Source organism: Diuraphis noxia, unplaced genomic scaffold (genome assembly GCF_037042655.1).
Source record: "Diuraphis noxia isolate RWA-SAM2 unplaced genomic scaffold, SU_Dnox_SAM2 contig0005, whole genome shotgun sequence".
Classification (NCBI taxonomy): domain Eukaryota; kingdom Metazoa; phylum Arthropoda; class Insecta; order Hemiptera; family Aphididae; genus Diuraphis; species Diuraphis noxia.
The window spans coordinates 33644484-33665693 of record NW_028301715.1 but is presented as its reverse complement, the minus strand read 5'-3'; the positions used below and the strand labels follow the sequence as shown (position 1 = coordinate 33665693).

At 35.3% G+C, this 21210-nt stretch overlaps 2 protein-coding genes across 2 annotated transcripts in view; one reads left to right on the top strand and one right to left on the bottom strand.

Moving 5' to 3' along the window:
• Positions 1 to 21210, bottom strand: part of Atg16 (Autophagy-related 16) — a 166972-nt gene that overhangs the window by 116617 nt on the left and 29145 nt on the right. The window lies entirely within an intron of this gene.
• The window catches only part of neo (ZP and PAN domain-containing protein neyo), a 36791-nt gene continuing 17925 nt past the window's right edge, over positions 2345 to 21210 (top strand). Inside the window, exon 1 of the mRNA XM_015517555.2 lies at positions 2345 to 2748. Within this exon, the coding sequence (XP_015373041.1) occupies positions 2745 to 2748 (4 nt within the window). The 5' untranslated portion in view covers positions 2345 to 2744. The remainder of the gene's footprint in view (positions 2749 to 21210) is intronic.

Genomic DNA, 21210 nt, shown 5'->3' with positions numbered 1-21210 from the left:
TCACTTGCCCCTCCTTTAAAGAGGTAACTTTTTACGGTAAAAACTAATGATTTTATTAATTAATTTTATTATTGATTATAATTTCAGGTTGTAATACCTACATAACATTAAATTTAAAAAAAATAAATACGCCAAGGAAAATATAAACATTTGCTTACTACATTTTAACAGGCGATAGTTATCAATTTAGCCACATGTAACTTAGAAGATATTAAATATAAATTAAATTAAATTTTCAAAAATAAAAGATATAAAGTATAATTTGTATATATTATTTATATTATATAAAGTATGATTATATACCGATCCTAAAAATCGGATACTGAAAATCAGGACAAAGGTTATAATAATGATTGCATTTTGTCAATATTACTAATTTTTATGATTATACTTCCAAACTACTTTAATATGCCCTCACGAAAAGTGCTATCCGAACGACCACCCATCTAAAATACTACTATGCATTCAAAATTAAATTACAAGCACAAGAGTGATATATGTTATGTTCTACGTGAGGTGGTGTAAGGCACGTAAGACAATGCGTGATTTTAATTTTTTTAAAGATGAACGAATAAAAAAATCATTCTACGTTGCACACGTCGCACCGTTCGTCGTGGTGTTTATTGCGCAACTGTAATCGCATATACTCGGCCGTCGCGCATTAAAATATAATCATAAAATATAATATCATATTATCATATAGTAGGTACACGTGGAAACGATGCAGATCGGAATATATATATTTAGGCGAGCCTCGACTTTGGGATCACCCGCTTTGGTCACGACCTCCGGAGAGGCCTCCAGGCGCGACGGCGCGGCTGCCGATCATTCATGTTTTCGTTTATTTTGACTGCTGACGGGTTCGGAGCCGATCTCGACTAGAACACACTTACACACATCCTACACACACCTTGCAAACAATACAAATAGAGGAGGCGACAGACTAGATTGCTTACACAATATACTCGTGTAAGCATATATGTATATATATATATATATATATACACGATATAGTGTACATAACCTAACCTAACTTTATATTGTCTTTATCGTCTACCTATATTGTCCTTGCGATAGTTAAATTTACACCGAAACAGCATCTCAGTGTTAAAGTCGACGGGACTGAAGTAATGTAGAAAACTAAGTCGTCGATGTCAGCACGCACAGCTGGTAGATAATAAAATCACTGCAGTAGTCCACCATAATCGTATATCGTGTATACTACGTAATCGTCATCTTGCATTGACGTTATCAACATTGTCATTAATAATGAACATGGACACCATCGTCGTTTTGTAGTATTAAAAATATAATTGCGATTAGTTAATCGACACCTGCAAATTATCACAATTACACGCAGGCGAGACAGAATTGGACACGCTTACACAGTTGCACCTATATGCATTTAAAACTTACTATGCCTGCAAATAGGTACGGGACAAGTACATAACATATAGTATATATATATACATATAATCATTTAAGAGTGCCACAATATGAAACTGTATGAGCTTCCTATAGCCTATAATGACTATTAAAAAACAACTTAGCAGAAACATTTAACTTAATAACACATATATGATCAATTTCCTATACCTAAAATTAATTGTATTATATTAAATACATTTCTATCAATCACCATATTGCATACAATATTTTGATCTAAATTTTAAATAATTTTCATTACCATCGTTAAATAAAATTATTAACATAATAATATACTATTATGATTATTATTGTTATTCGTAACATAATGTATACAATTTACAACGGTCAGCTTTTTTAAATTTATACTTACTAAATAATAAACATATACGATACAATCAAAATTTTTCCTGCAATCACTGAAGCCCTATGATTTCGTTATTTAGTACAATATCATATATGTGATAGAGTCTATCTATTACTATAATATCAAGTCTGAAGGCACTTCGTCGGAAGAATTTTTACTATATACATATAAAATATATATTTTGAAATGTATCAGATCTATGTCTATAAAGAATTGTAGTTAGTATATGTTATAATATATTTTACGCAAATGGATTGTATCCGATAAAGTACGTCGGGATGGTTTTAATAAAATAAACTATTAAACCATAGGAGACGGTGGTCGTGTCGTGTGCCGTCGCCTATTTGATATGTATAGAACGCTGCAGCGGTGGCGGGGAAAGAAGAAGTCGTCGTCGGCGATTGCTGCTGCCATACCACTCCGTTCCACGCGGAAGCGTTTCTCACAGCGTGACGTCACAGCACCGCCGTCGTCGGAAGTGGCCACCGCGGTCGCGTGGAAGGGGGCACCGGGGCTCCAGATGGACCGCCGGCCAACGGTGTCTCCGATCGGTTCTTCAATAGTCCGTTGCCAGTGGACTGGCGAAGGCCAAGGTCTGATATTTTCTTTCGTACATTTGCACATCGTATAAAATACATCATTTCCTATATTTATGTTATATGTATTAATATATCTGACGAAACTCAACGCCAACATTTTTTTCGACAGTTTTTAAATATTGCTAGTATTTTTTTTCGTCGTTTTTCATTTGCCGTATATACCATTTTTTGCGCGAGTGCAGTTTTTTGCAAAAAAAAAAAAAAAAATTATAAAATTAAATTTAAACCGAAATTTGTTTATTTTATCGTTTTTTTTTTGTGTGTACCGTTTTTGCAACAGTAGCCGCCGAGCGGTTCAGACCGCCGCGCCAACCACACCACCTACACGGAAGCACCATCTTCCGCCGTTTCAAATGGGTAAGAATTTGTTATCAGGTCTTTGACCTCTGTCTTTAAGAACTCATTTTTTTTATTGGTTTTGCGAACTTGCAAACCTCGACTTCACTGCAACATTATATATACGCGCTATTTTGCGGTTTTTCGATCGGTCAAATATATTACTTCAGAAACAGTCAATATACACATTACACGTATAGCATAACAACAACAATATTTATCACACTCAATCTCTTTCTCTACTCCAAGATAATTCCGTTATTGCATGAAATAATATATACCTATACATAGATGGTAGACATAAATGATTTTTTTTTGCAATAAATAATTTAATATTTCATCATCAGCGGAAAACATTGTTTCGAAAAAAATAAAGCCGTACAGCTGATGACTGGTGTAGATGACGCTTTAGTTTAGTTTATTCGCCATAGTTTACTCGGAACGGTGTATTTAGTGTAATATATTGAATATAAAAAAATAAACTATTCTAAGCTTGGTTAAGACCTGCCAACAGTAGCTTCGACATTCCATAATTTTTTCTTCATTCGACGTTCTGTCATTTTTTTCTCATGCTTGGGTACCGATAAAATCGGAAAATAAACACTTTGAAGAACGTGTAACTGTAATAGACTGAATGACTTTAGGCCGATCTAATAGAGTTTGGGCTACCTTTAAACGAAATCTCTTGGTAAAGTATAGGTACAAACCCACGAAAGTCGACACGTACCTGCTTCGCTCGGAATCTAAAAAAAGACACACACCGTGATAATGTATTGTACAAAGTCGCAGGTCAAACACTTTACTTATTACTTATAGGTATATTAAAATGTAGAACCGCAAAAATATATCGGTAATATATAGTTTGTTCTACTGCAACAGTACAGTTGTCGAAAATATTATACCTATATGAACGTATCGACAGTCCGTTGCATGATATTCACAAAATTGAATATACGCGGCGCATCGTTGAAAATATTCGGATTATTCACGGTAGCAAGGCATTAAATATAAACCCGAAAACTCTACAAGTATACACTATTTGTGTGTTAATAATTTATTATATGGAACACGTTAAGATAAGTTTCCGTATATTTCGGTCTCTCGGCGGCGGCATTTAGCGTGTATAATCTATATATATACATAAAAAATCCTATACTCGAACCGATCGTTTTGACGCTGACGGGGTCGCATAAACAACAGCATAATGTTATACATATAGATAGAATAATAATAATAGTGTATAATAATTATGCACACACAGGCGTCGCGGTGCTGCCGGTGCAGCTGCAGCAGTCTGCGCGCGCGCCGCGGATAACAATCGTACACGTCATAATAATATATACGTGACCCGTCCGTCGGTCCGTCTGCGATGCTCGTCGTATATGGGAGGTATGCCATGCAAGAGACGTGCGGAGTAGTAACACTCGGGTTCAAAAACGTGTGGCTGTTCTGTAAAATACGCATAATGTATAATGATATCGGCGATCGTTTTCAGCTCCGACCGCGCGGGCTACCTCTCCGGACGACTCACGCGTGGTATAGATTTCTGCGGCGGCATTTCTGACGATAAATTAAGGTTATTGTAGATACACACACACACACACACACACACACACACACACACACACACACACATACACACACATTCATCAGTGAGACCAATGAATGAAAAATAATTAAGCGGACGTCGTACATCGACGACGAAGGCCGATGTTTGAACTGCAGTTGCACCGCAGCTGCACTGCAATATAATTTATTGCAACAATAAATAAATATTACAATAAAATATATAAGTAGCAGACAGGAACCTATATAGAGAGATATACGCTTATAATAATATTCGGCACCTATAGGTTGATATTGAAAAAAAAAGATTATCGTGTGGATAGATCATCGCAGCCAGCGAATGAAGAAGACGGTGAAAATCATACGATTTTTTCACGCGGGCTCGTTTCCTAGAAGACTTCACGCCCGGCGAAAGCGACAACGCGGCTCTGTATATATCGTATATTTCGGATGTACATCATCTACATTATAATTTTGTTTTTTTAATAATATATAAAATAAATGTATATGTATATATATAAGGTGACGAAAATAGTAACCTGCGGGTGTATCGTAGTTAGGTGTCGGACACGGATTTATTCTTCCGCCGACTGATCAATTCATCACAGTGTTTATGTTTTGATTATAATCCTCATGAGTTTTTTTTTTCGCATGGCGTTTGTTATACGTCATGTGCCGTACAACCGCGCCGTTATACCGAGAAAATATGTTCGCTCACTTAATTTCCCCCTTAATACACCATTTTGTTTCAGACAGATTTTTTTGCAAGGCATTAATCTAAAATAAAAACAAACAAAAAAAATGCAAAATATAAAACGGCAATCCTTACAGGATACATATTAAATATTGATATTAAAATATTATATGTGCTTAAGTTATCCGACTTGACATCTCCCAAGCCTTTGATCGGGTTTGGCACGACGGACTAATGTACAAACTTAAAAAGTTCTTACCCGCCCCTCTTTTCCTCTTAATAAAATCATATCTATCAAATCTTTTCTTTACTGTTCGCCTAAACAACACCTACTCAACCTGTTACACTATTAGAGCTGGGACCCCAACAAGGAAGCGTCATCGCTCCATTCCTTTACTCGATTTTCACTCATGACATACCCGAGACATTTTATACATCTTTAGGTACATACGCTGATGACACGCTAATAACCGCCTCCCGCGAAAGCCACGTCACAGCCAGTGAAATGATCCAAAACCATTTAAATATGATCAGCTTGTGGGCAAACAGATGGAAAATCAAAATAAACGAAACTAAATCTGTTCAAATAACTTTTTGCAAATAACCTACGAAATCTCGATTCTCCACCTGTCACGTTAAACAATATACCAATTCCTAAGGCAAACGAAGTCAAATACCTCGGACTAACTCTCGACAAACGCTTAACCTGGAGCCCATACATTAAAGCTAAACGCAAAACTGTTAACTCTAGGCTTCATATCCTTAGACCACTCTTGAAATCCAAACTTTCCCTTTCCAATAAACTTACGGTATACAAATCAATAATTCGACCAGCTTGGACATATGGTATCCAGTTATGGGGCTCAAGCCCTCTAACACCAACACTCTTCAAGCTTTTCAATCTATCTGCCTACGATTAATAACGTCTTCTCCTTGGTATTTCACAAACAAAAATCTTCACAAAGACCTAAAAATTCCTACACTTAATCAATTAGCAAAAGCACATTACTCTAAATTTCACTCCAACTTAAACTCTTACAGTAATCCATTAATAAAGCAACTTTCTTCCACCTCACTTCCTGGCAATGTACGCAGAATACTAAAAAGGCAGTGGCCTAGAGACCTGCTAAAATAAAAAAATAAATAAAAAAAATAAAAACCCACGACATCTTAAATGTTCTCGGTCGGGTGGTGCTCTGCTGAGTGCCTGCCCCTAAATGCTAAATTCTGCTATTTCATATTATATTAATTATCAAATTTGCCCATTGTACATAGTTGTATAGATTGTAAATTACTTAAATATATAAAAAAAAAAAGTTATCCGATACGCGAGTTATCCGACACACGATAGTTTTAAACACAAGACAATACATATTTTATAATTTACTAGGTACCTATTATAATTTCACATACACTCCGAATAATTATAATAAATCGAAATGTTTCTCGCGGTTATAATGAATAAATAGGTTTGACGCGCTTCAAGATTTATTTTCAAACTTAATTTCGAAAATCAATATAATATAAAATTAATAATTTAGTTAATCCGCCGGCGATGTCATTATGATACTAGCTGTTTAAAACGTCACGGTTACGTTGTTTAATTGCCCACCGTGTAGGTCTTATTTTATTATATTATTATCATATCACTGCAACGATGGAAAATATTATAAGACATATTAATATATATACACTATACAGTACACTCAAGTACATGCAATATTTATGAAAATAAAACGACATGAATATTTATTATCAATTATTATTATTTTTACTCGTATCTTCCCGACAACGGGAGTCGTGTTTCACTGCTATGCGGTGTGCAAATAATTTATAAAGATAGGTACACCGGAATGGCGGTGAGTGGCGTCGGAAAATCGTTTAGACTTTATAGCCATCAATATTGGTCGTTATTCTCGAACAAGTACCTTCCTTCAAATCATTCGCCGTCGAGGTATAATATTATTGCAGTACGCAGTCGGGATGATATAATATTGATATCGATTAACAATAATTAAATAAAAATCACTTGTCGAGTTGTTTCCGATTTAACACTGCAACGAAATATCGTAGAGGCTGTTAAGTGTTTAGGCCCTCTCCCACAAACGTGCACATTATATAAATATAATAATGCAATATTATAAATTATTAACATAATAGTATTTCTAACGTTCAATGGTTATTAAAAGTAGGAGTCAATTTAGCCACTGAAAAGTTGGAACCGTTTCTCTAACCGTTGATGATTTTTTTTTTTTAATTCACCTTTAATACAATTATATAATTATCTTTTTGTGATTAATACGCTAGCGTTTTTTCTTTTTTTTATGTAGATTAGTGATTCAAGGAATTAATTAATAAAATTAATGAAATGGTATTAACAAAACTAACGAAATATAATATTAACATTATTATTTAACAATATTAAAGTTTATCTTGTTGCGTGAACGTACGGTTTTAAATTTGTATATTATCAATACCTATATGATACATGGCAAAAACAATCTCATGATTTAACGTTTGGCAACATATTTTTACCCAATCACCACATTTAGTTTTGAATTTATCATTAGTTAATTATCATGAAATGTTAACTAGTTACCTATAATAATATATTATGAAGGGGGCAATGTCGTTAAAAAATAAGTTTAATGTGTATGTAACATCAACAGGCCTTAGCCAATTACGAGTTTCGTTAGGTGAATGTTAGTTTTCATCTCGATAATATTATTTGTCTCTTACGCTAAAAACCAGTTACCGGGTCACGAAAAATAATTACAAACACAGTTTAAGGCCATCATTAGATTTTACGTTTTTATACATTTCTATAAACATAATAAATATAATACCTATTATTATTATTATTATTATTACACGTACGAGTATGTGGGCAGTGCGCATATAATAGACTTTTAAGTTTTAACGACACATCGACATCACAATATACCTAAAATAATATACGAAATTTTAAGCGCGCAGACATAAACCAATAATATTATTAACGATGATTATAAAATACGCGGATAGGTCTACCGTTATAGCTATACTACAATCTACAAGTAAACGGTCGCATAACTATACTAAATAACAAAGATAATAATATTATATTGACTAACTATATAATATTATGTACGCCGTAAATTATTAAAAATAATAACGTAATATTGTGAACTTGTACGGCAAGTGTGAAGGATTAAGAAGTGTATTATAAGTGATGGCTTCAAAGTGACTTTATATATATATATAAACTTTCCTATCGTAGTCTATAAAAAATAGTTAATCAGTAATCTCTTTAATTTGAACCGATCATGAAAAATATTCCTGATAATATTTTATAAGTCACAGCATAGTTATACATTTTTAATAATAGGTACATCAAAATATTTTTTTAATGATATTAAATTTCCATTCAGATCACAATAACTATGGTATGTTATAAAATTGTATATTTAATTTAAAAATACATAAAAAATACCTATAATTAGTAGTCATATATTAAATTTGGTTTTTGATTTATAGTATTGATACGTATTTTACGTTTAAACCATTATAATTTAATAGTGAAAATTGCATATTATAGGCCAAAATAGGATGGATCTACCATCTACGTATCGATTTTTCATTCCAGTCAGCCCTCTAGTAAAAAAAAATTTTTATCATACCGGAATGAAAATATGTATATGCAACATTATTATATGAGTTTATAATGAGCTTAAATTATAGAAAATAATTAGCGAATTTAAATGGTACACATATAATGTCGTTAGGATATCGCGATGTGAAACGGCGGATGCGTTGACGAGTAACTTGAGGGAAACAGAAGAAAATCAACAAGAAAAAACCGAGTAGACCGAAGAATTGGAGCCGGCTTGTAATTGATACGTCTACCTACCTGATATAATGAAAATATATATATATCGTCGAGGGACGACCAGACGGAGACAATTGAACGAGATCGGCGGTGCGGCGTATAATGAGTGTCATTACGTTCCATCAACGAATGTATCACATGACGACTGCACGTCCGACCGAAATATAACAAATAATAATAACAATAAAACTCCAATGATGATAATGAAAATAATGAAAAAAAAAACTGTAATGGCTAACAGATCGTCGTCAAGGCCAAACGCACGCAGGTAATATGTGTGTCAACGAGGCTCGTCGTGATCGTCAACTGATCCGATTCTCACACGGTCACTCTCGTCCACTTGGCTGTACACGCACGTCGCTTTCCGAAATTATACATGATTAAACAATAATAACGATGATAGCAATAAATAATAATAACACTGATCGCGTGACTGACCTACGACCGCGGGATACGATACGAGAATGATACATCGTGTTTTGGGGCATTTCGCACGCGCCTCAACTATACAGCTGATTAACAATATTTTGATATGTATGTTGCGAAAATAAAAACAATTTCGCTGAAAATTATGAAAATATCTATAGCAAATCTTTGGCGATCAAACATTTATATTGTCAATGAATTGGAACAACTGTTTTCTGATTTCCTACAAAAAAATCTAATTAATAATTAATAAATAAAAAATTATATATAATATTTTATTGCATAAAGATCTCGTACTCATACGAGACAAAATAAAAACAATTTCATCCATATCAAGTGAGCTAACTAATTTCACAAGATAAAACGCATCACCGTTACTAAATAAAAATAAAAATAATAAACATAATAGGTACAAGGCTTAGAAGAATAGATGTTCTGATATTATTTGGACACAAAATATAATATTACCTACAAATACATTTTCGTTTGCTTGGTCTGAACGATGATTTTTCGATTAAAATTAAAATTATTAAGAAGGTGCGGGGCATTGTCCTCCAAACATTTGTATGCCCACATAAAAATAAATTAATGAATATTACATTTTGTATAATGTATAAGCATAAAGATACGCAGTACTTTTAAGAGGAGACAATATTTATTTTTTACCGGGCAAAAAATTCCTTGAACCGGCCTTCGCAATGGATACGGTGGTTTGCCATATACGTACGATTAATAATTATTTCTGATTTTGAAATACAGTTAACCACGCTATGTGTTTCTATCAAAAACCAAACACTCTGCAATATTAATTTGATATTGTACGATCAATATTTATACTGAAAAATCATGCAATTTTAGCCTCGATGCCGTGAGATGTACATGGCACGTACAATTAAGGTTATTAAATTCGAAGTGTTAGTAACGATGCGAATAAGGAAAATAATAATTACGTTCATGTGGATGCCGCCTTATGAGTATTTTATACGTTTATACACTTTTTTAGAATTAAGAAAATCACATATAAAATACACCTATTATGTTTCTGGGATATAAATATTTTATTTTTGCACGGTCCATAAAGTAGTTGTATCCATTATATATATATATATATATATAGGTAGGTACTCGTTATGCGGTGCACACGACGAAAAGCGGATGTATTAACTGTTTTGATACGATTCGCGAACGTTCGGACTCCGGTTTCCTGCAACGATGATAATACTTTGGCATATCTTAAAATGACCTACGGCCAACGGATTGAAAACAAAACGGTGGAATTGTCTGTAGAGCAATATTCTCATTATATTTTATATAGATCCAGGCAAAAAAAATATACTCTTCTTTCGTCACAGATTTTCGTTTTCATCCTCGTCGCGTGCACGCATATCCATTATTGTTGTTACTTTACCTATATATGACAGGGGTTTGTGTGTCGGGAAACTCACATGCTACGTCGGCCGAGATTTGGATTGTACTTTTATAATTATGTGATTAGATTGGATATATTATTATGGCGTGACCGCGTGAAATGGGAGAAAAATCGATATAGACTGCAAGGCGGAAATCGATGAGGGAGTGTATAATATAAACGTCCGATCTCTTCCCTGCGGTAATCGTTTCACCAATATCCCACACACAAAACATTTACGCGCATCGGTCGGTCACTTCGAACGCACGCGGCGAATATATATATATTATAATATACGTTTTCAATTACGGCCACAGATTCCATTTCTATAACACCGATGACGACGATACATCACAACGCCTAAATACTATATGTACAGTATATATCTATACGCCGACCCGAGGTCGAACTCACGTGAGAAAAAGCACACGAGAGCCTGTTAAATGTTCATCAACGGGCCCCGCATTGGTCTCACGGTCGATCATGGCGGACGTCCGTCGTCGGTGCGAGGCGTCACCGGTGACTTCAACAGTGGGCTACAAACGTACCGATACAACGGCCGTGATGACTTATTAATAGACGATAAAATGTTATACGCACACGTATACGTTAATACCATTTCATACAATAACGACCATTCGCGTATAATTTAGTATGCGCTGCACTCGTCTCGTATCGTATAGAGAAATAATATTCCGTTTCTTTTACTTTATTTTCTCCAAAAGCTATAGCTTAACACTTTCGTATAACAACAAGTAAATATTATTGTACTCTACGCACGACGTAATAATGCTCACACGAACGGACGGAATCCGTGATAACACAGTTATATTATACTGCGGAATGCTAAAGTACCCGCACATAACGGACCGACAATTAAAAATATTTACGCACCACCGGCCGCGTAGTGTAGGTAGTAGGTTTATACCTACCTATATATATATATATATACGCGTGATACTAATTTGGCCATCCAGAGTCTCCACTTTTCCGCCGCGCACTCTGTATATATTATTATTCTTATATATACACGTATTTAGGCAAAATGAATTCCGCGCTGTCCGCGAGTCCCGTTGCTCTTTGTGAATGTTTTTGCAGGGAAAAAAATAAGAATGAAAAAAATAAATGACGACGACGACGACGTTAATAATTGTCTTTGACACTGCTCGATATAATAACGATATATTCGCAGTGTCTCCTTCGATGATGCACGTGCTGGCAATTTATTTCGATTCTGCATCACGTTGTAATATGTGTGTATATACGAGCGCGCAATGTGCGGTGGTATGGAAATTGAATTTCGTTCTTAAAGACTATTTTTTTAATTTTTTTTTACATTAACGATTTACCGTACGGCCAGTGCGTCGTCGAACAATACCCAATTCCGTATTGACCCACAGTCAATCGACGACCACGGTCGCGTGGCTAGCTATGTCATGAATAATAATAACAATATATACATATATTATTATTTTGTGCACTTACACTCGCGCGTACGCAACACCGTTACGGCGTTATAAAATGACATTTCCAAAATGTTTCAGTCGTAAGAAAATGTTTTTTTTTTTTTTTTAATCAGTATAAAGATCGTCGCTCGATAACGGTGAACATATATGAGCTGCAGTTGTAGGTACCTGATCACGGTATAAAATCAATTTATTGCTACCGACCGAGATTGACAGGTCAACCATCACAATTAATAATTAATAATAATGTGCTATATATACGATGCGAATATGTAATAAACAAAGTAATAATAAGATCGTATAATGATATGTATAATACAAGATGATATATTTTTGACCTGAACCATTTATCATCCATTATCACTCAATCGGTTTTTATGTTTGTCGAAAATTTATTTTCAGGTAGAATAAATTGTAATAGTATACCCTATACTTTTTGGTTTTAGTGGTTAAGGGGATTTTTATTAAAACAATAGTACCTGCCTTTATATTATACACATGCTCACTTAAATATAGTAACGATATAGGTAGTATACTTACGTACAAAGCACCCAAAACCGGGTCAGAAAGACGCATATAATACTGGGGCCCGGACTTTCGAAGGACTTGGCGTCATGCAAATGATTACTTCAAAATTACTTCAATATATACTAAAAAAATGTTCGGGGCCCGGATTTAGTTCTGTACATACACGTATATATACGCCACACGTACATTTTGAACGTTAAAGATGAAAGGATCTCTGTTAGTTAAATGAACTTAATCTGTCAAATACCATTATTATGTATATTATCATAATATGTACACGCGAATATAAATAATATATACGATCCATCTACAATTTTAATTTTATGCACGCAATTATATCGTTCTTATGCCACTGATGCGCTTTTCTTCACATAATTTTAAATTCATATAGACCACCGCGTGCTGGTTGTTTTCTATCTTCATCCGACAAAAATTAAACTAGCCCTACATATTATACCGAAATCATCTGGAAACTATTATAATATATTATGATCGTAATTTCCGAGTGAGATCCATAAATATACGACATCACACACTGGGGTAGGCATCATGGGTGAGTATAATATATATGTTTATAGGAAGATACTCGTCGACAAAACGACAACTCCTGTTATACTCACAATACAGTCACTATATACCATACTTTAGGTAGGTACCTACTCGGTTTCACGCGCTATGATTAATGATCAGTAAACAATAATTAGCGAGTACATTATTATCATTATTATTACTATCATCATTACCGTGGGTGTGTTTGTGTGTGTGTGTGTATACCGACTGACGGCGATCGTTTGTCGGAGACTCGGTCGCAACTATTAATCAACGTCACATTAACACCTTGGCGTGTGCACTACTACAACAGGTGCAACATACTGCATGTGGCCGCGGCGCAGCATTTGCAAACCCGCTTAAACAACGAAATTGTATCCATATATAATCTACGTATATTTTATTAGATCGTTCTTCCATCGACATAATACATAATATTTACTATAATATGTATTATTCATGGATGGTTTTTTTCTGCGATTCATCACTTCTCAATTTATATGTTACTTATAATTTTACAATAAGTTGATTAAAATATGCACAATATAGGTACGCTCCAAATTTTCGTACAGTTAATTAATGTCACATTTCTGTCCGTTTTCGGTGAAACGATACACGAACATGTTTTTCATCTGATGTTCAACGCAAAGATTCGTAATATGACTTCCCACAGTTTACTGAATGAATATATATAAGTGTTACTGGCAGTGAAAAATCATTAAGATATTATAATTATCTAAAAGTGGACACACACACACACACCGGTTTCGGATAGGTAATTGTCGTGGTGCTGCCGTACATATGTTATTATTATTTTATACACTCGCATGTGCACGATGATGAGAACCAGTCTATCGTATAATAATATAATACATTAGTTCTTTGATGATACAAATAGTATATTGATTACTGTATTACGTACGTTCGGTACCTACATTCGATTTGATCGTTGCCGCCGTTCTAGGTCGTCCGTTTCCGAGATGTTATGATAATAACTATACTAATATGTTATAGTAGTACCTACACTCGTGTTCTATATATTACATATTTAAGTATACGCGTTTCATGATAAATTAAATAAGAATAATTTATTACATCTATAATTATATCTCGCGCGCTTACACGAGCAGTGAGCAATTTAATACACGAGTTAAACGCGTGTAGGTACAGCAGATAGGTTCACATGATGGCATTTATCTGACAGGTCCGTACACATATAATATGTCTACTATGAGGACTCGGCCTAGGCAACTCAGCTCCTCCCACCATCGTCTACAGACACAAAATGACTCGAAGACTCGACGACTGTGTGTGCGCACCGCTTAAACTGTTTAAGATCATCATCGTGCGGGCCGATTTCTGATGGGACCAACCGCGATATGATGATAATACGAGAATAGGATAAATGGTTTTTAACTGTTTTAAAACTAGTACGGTCGAGGTACCTAAGGGAAAATATCACGTCGGTTCGGTATAGCATATATTCAAATGCTACCAATACGTATACCTTAATATTATGTTTATACATCACGACTTTTGCGGGTAGATAATCGCTAGTACCACGGCCATCTCACTGCATCCCGCGGCTGCAATAAATTCGTCGTAGAACATTGTGACATATGATTTGGAGAGAGGAGACGAAGGAAGGAACAATATCAAAGGATAATAATTATAATAATAATAATAATAATAAACGGACGATATATACATATAAGGGGAAAATAAACAGGAAAACCATCTGTTGTGAATACGGGACATAAGGAAATCCTCGGAAGGTCGGACGCGAGAGTATAATATAATGTGATAACGGTGTATATGCAGCAGTATGATAGATTGTAGTCACGCGCGTGCACACACACACACACCACTTGTATAATACCGATATGTATATGTGTGAATCGGACAGAACCTAGTCGAGAATTCCTCTCGTCGCGAACACACTCCGCCGACGCCACCGTTCAATTATATTATTATTATTAATATTATTATGATTGTTATAATACGGCTTGATGGTAATACACTAGTATCGCGTACAATATCGTTGTGCGTTTCTCACGGACGATTAACCGAATTTCGTATATACATACGTGTAATAGAATAGATACACATACACACACAGGCATACTATGCGATCGTAACGTTTTACGACACAATAATAATAATAATATGTTGTTATTATTATTATTATTATTATTATTACGAATACGATAGTGCATCTATTGCAGTGCGGGATAGGCGTATTACCGACGACGGTTACAGATAATCGCGATTTGGAGCAAACCGTACACGAAAAACCGGTTGCATCATCCGCTTGCTGATATCACATTATGTATAGATATGTAACATATACGCGACCGGTTTGCGCGTGGTGTTCGATCGCGGAAAAACAACAGCCTCCGGATACACAATTTAATAAGACGGTATTACCTACAATCGCAGACAGATAACATGATACGGACATGTCATACAAGACGTCGTGTAAAATATTGTGTGATGATTATTATAAACAGACGCGAATAATGAAAAAAAAAAATACGAAAACTGCGATCCATCGTCATCTTTCCGCAGACAAGGTGTGTATATATACCAACCGAATATATAATACGAGTACGTAGGTATCTGTTATATACTTCCTTTCCGCGTGCGGTGTTTACACTATTGTCAATATCTTGCGGATATAAGTACTATACAATGTGTATATTAGATTATACGTATTATGCTATTATTATACACGACTGTTGCGCTCATCGGTCGACGGAGTCATAATATATTACCATAATATATACACATAATACATATTATTATTATAGTACATTATATTCTATATAGTAGTGACATGGCCTGCGCACCGTGCGAATTACCGTGGGCGGCCGACGACGAGACCCGCGCGGTTTGCCCACACAGAGAACGTTTAACGACGCAATATATTACGTCTCCCTTTGAAGTCGAGACGTATAGTCCGTATAGATGGTATAATATACGTGTATTCGCGATCCACTGACGGTATTGTTGTAACAGTATATTCATATATAGTGGTAATATAGTGGTAATAGTGGTATCTATATACATATATACCTATACAGTGGTGGTGGTATACGCGGTTCTCACAGTCGAAACCTTTGAGAGGACAGACAAAATACACGTACACACACACATGCGCGTATGTTATGTATATGGGACACGCAGCGTTTTTTTTTTTAGTCTTTCTTTCCTTCTTCTCTTTCTTTTTATCGATCTGTGTAATTTTTTTCCCGTTTTTTTGTACGATGTTGGACGTTTTAACGCGCGCGCGCGCGCACACACTCACACATACACGCACACACGCAAACACGTGAAAAACGTTTCGTACATAACGTCACGTATCGACCGACCGGCCGGCTGGAAGAGCATATTATAGAGGAGGAGCGTAGAGCGCATAACTGTAGATCGTCGACGGTAGGTCGATACGCCGCCGCCGTGAATCGTCGACGCGTCGGATCATCACACACACCGTACCTGCGGTAACGACGTTCTTCGGCCAAAGACAATAATAATATTGTATTATCATAATAACACGTTACACGTTATTTGTATTACACGCGTCACCGCGATGCATTGCATGCATTTTGCATACAATATACTATTATGCTCATATTTACATATTGTGCAGTGCTCGTATTGGATATTATAACGTCAAAGGAGTGGGACCTCGTATAGGGTTAAACAAAAAATCGTGTCTTTAAATGATTGAACACAACTCATCCATATATACCTAATGGAAGCTAAGAAGCCACGCTAATTCACATATGTTGATTACGATCAAACTGATAATAATTATAATACACAAACAGTAATGTGGCCATCGTCTATACACACTTTAGAGCGATCAAAATAAATATTTGTGCATAATATAATATTTAAAATAATTAGAATTTAAACATCTCATTATTAAATACAATTTAGCGGACAACAAAAAAAATGTGAAATAATCATAAAATAAATCGTGACAAATAAATAATTAGTATAGGAGTGCTTTCAAAAGATATGAAAAAAAATATCAATGAAGTTCTATATCGTTAAGCCAATTCGAGCTCTGAATATATGTATTTCCGGGTATATAGGTGACAATATAATATAGGGCATCGTATAGTGTTGTTGTAACGGTTTATTGTATTATTACAATTGACGAAATGAGTGCCACATCGCAAGTGCAAGAGGCGAAATCGTTTTCCATGGAGAGTACGTCCTGGTACGCAAATAGATATCATATAATATTGCGTTTTTTTTTAATTATTCGATATATCTGCATTAAAATTTCCCGGATTCATCCACCAAATCCATACCGTCCGTGACGGTCGCTGTCGCGGAATCGACTCTGAACTCCACGACGACGGCCGATACGGTTTTGCAGACCGCCGGACAGCGTATGCTTGCAATTTTAATACCAACCCGAACGGACAGAACTCAGAGACGACGAATCTATTCAGATTCTACAGTGGCGGCGATCGTCTGCCCGACATCATCACTGAACCGCCACCACCAACGACTATACAATATATTATAGTGAGACGTCTAGTTTGGAACGGCTGTACGATAATATCATCATCGTTGTCGTCGTCGTTGTTGTCATTGTTTGCCGTTGGCGTGTACAATTGGACGTTGTGCGCGCGCCGCTGCTGTCACGACCGCGCCGGAGCACGACGCGCCCGCCGACATTGCTGCTGCGAACCTCCTTCACAGACGTCGAAAATATACATAATAATAATAACAAAAAGGTAATAATAACGCAATAATGACCCATATTTTTGAGCGACGTCATGTCCGCCACGATCCGTGTTTTCCGGTCGCGATCGCGCGATTTTATACACCGGGAGTACAGACAGGAACCTTCGCAATGGATGAATCAAATTTTACGACTTTATACAAAAATACAGATATTCTAGGTCGATATCAGAATAACATGTAATATATATTATGATTGTTGTGATGACAGATACACCTACACACCGTGTTAATTCATATAGGCGTCAATAAGAGATCTTGTTAGATATCAGGAGATTTAAAAAAAACACGTGGCTTACGCCATGCCCCTCACACCAATATTATAGTCATTAACATACAAGTACAAACTACAAATACATTTTAAGATATTATTTTTAATTTTCGTTCGACGTTGTACGTAAAAATTATGTTTTCTTAGTTAAGTATTTGATGATGACTATATGTCCTAATCAATTTTCACTAGTGTGTTTTGTAAACAAAACGAGTATTTTGTGTTGTATAGTTTATAGCCCCGTTGTCGAATATGGCATATAGATATCGTGAGTATGTAAAAAGAAATATTCAAAATGATTCATCGGTTTGTTAGGTAGCTGCTGATATAATTTCATGTGAACCCTTCTTTTGAGGATATGTGCGAAATATTGTGTATACGTATTACGTTGTATAATTATGTTTTAATCAACCACAGAGGAGCTAACAAATCGGTGGGATAAATCACAGCTAAAATATTGAAGCAAGTACCTATCAGACGAATTATATACTAATATACTATAAATTATAGACTCGTATAACCAATATATTATGTCAATAATAGTCAAATAGGCACAGAACATATTATTGCATAAGCACTATAAGCTAAATTTCAAACATTGTGATTTTGTGTTATGCATCAATTCTAAAGCTAAAAACTTTAATTATATTACAAAAAATTGTTGGAAAAAATATGACAATTCTTTTTGAATAACCCCGTTGTACAATGTATATTGTTGTTAAACACTACACGGCGACGAGAAGTCAACCGAGCGTGAACATAATGTGATTACGGCGGGTATAAATAATTATCACTAGATACGCGGTATTACACGACGAAGGTAGCTCGAGATCATAATTTATGGTATTACCATAGTTTTCATTGATCCGACGACAAATTGCAAATTTGCAACTAGTGCACATGAACTAACAACGCAGTCAAATATTATATTACCGATAAACGATTTATAAATTCCGATGACGTATTCAATACTATATATGGCACGAAGTGAATTTTGAAATTCGGAAGTTTTGAAAATTAATTTCGGCAAATATTATAAAGGTACCCCACGTTGACTTTTTCAGCGACACGCTATTAAAAATTGTCGTCAGATGCACAGCGCGTCTACACATACATAATATTATATATATAGTGTTTTTCATTTAATACTATTATACGCATACCTATATACCTGTGTAGTGCACGCCGTGCGTGTTGCAGAAGTACGAGAGTAGGTATGTGCATTTTGTTTTTTACACTTACGGTGGCGGCGACTCATTGTGTTCATCGCGCGCCAATTTTTCTTTTGTTGCCCGTTAATAATGTAAAAAGAAGCATTTCTTATTTATTTTTCGCGCGCCTGTTTTTGTTTCCGCACCGTTTTTGTTTCTCTTCTCGGAACGAATCGAACACGTACTAGTGTACCAGAGAAATCTCCCTTCTTTAATGGAATTCCGTTTTGATTGGGTTGAGGAAAAATGAAATATTTCCGGTCAGAAGACACACTATTATTAGTACTGGTGCCCGTCGTATTGTTTTCACGAATGTATGATTTTTTCTTCATAATCATCGAATCTGCCGGGTTATAATGTTGTGCAAACGCATAAGCGAAAATAATAAATATCCGCGCATGCCGCGGTTCAGCTTCAAGATTCTGTCGCTTTCGGGAGAATTAACCGGTCGACGGCTAGTCGTTTGTTATTAATTATTGTTGTAACTATTTCACAGTTATTATTATTAGGTGTAATCCAAGTAATGCTCGTTTCCCACGGACGGTCACGGGAGAACCGTCATAAAATAATTATCACCGCCGTTGTGTATGTGCATAATACAAAATTATTATAATTGAATATTTTATCAAAACGAATTTTTGCCCAATAATAACGGACGTGCAGTAATCGGGTGTCCGCCAAAATAGTATAATTCATTATTACGATAGGTTTATTCGTGTGTAGTCTGTGTCTATTATTTATGGAAAAAATTTCGATGAACGTTGAACACCATCATCAACGGTCCGAAACAATTTGTACACACCATATTATACATTGGAGATTGGAGATGATCCACATTTTCTACAGCAATGCAGTGCGTGTAAAAATTATAAACGAATTCTGCGAAATCTCAGAAATTTCGCAGAATTCGTTTATAATTTATTTTTACACGCACTGCATTCTCGTATGCTTATCGTATGACTGAAATACACGTGCAAGAGTAAAACAAATTACGAAAAGATTATATTGGGAATACAGGGAGAAAAAAATGAATACGCAAAAAACCTACTTGGCAATACACAGTAGTGATGTTTGCCTGCAATAATATCATCCAACAACGACAAAACGAGTGGCCAATATCGACACGACGAAACGTTTCGATGAAATTTAACAATTGTACGATATTTGGACGCGTCAATAACGATATAATATTATAGAAATGTATCAATATACATACTTTTGACATGACACAACAGCGACGTCCTTGGTGTAAAAATACGTAAAACGCCGTTTCCCTGGACATAATTCGCACCCGTCTCTTCGACCGAAGCGAGATCATCTCATTATTATTATAATACATATTACATTGTTGTAGCGATCGCGGTCGCGGAGATATAATATAATATACGAATGTCTCCGTCCGCAACAATAGCATCTTCCTAGAATATCTAATTATAGGAAAGCGGGCCGGGCATCTGATGGCAAATAAAATTCCAAAAAAAAAGTATAGAATATACATTATATTATAAAAAAGTCAGCAATAACAATAATCATAATAATACAACGGCGGAGGGTGAGCACGAGGACAACGACGACGATTTATTTAATTGCATTTTCATTATTACACATAATATATTATATATATATATTATATAGGCCGGGACACAATATACGTGTTGAAGACGGAGGTTTTTATATGTATATATATATTTTTTCAACCCATCTCCATTATTATCGGGAACTAGTCGAGTGTTCC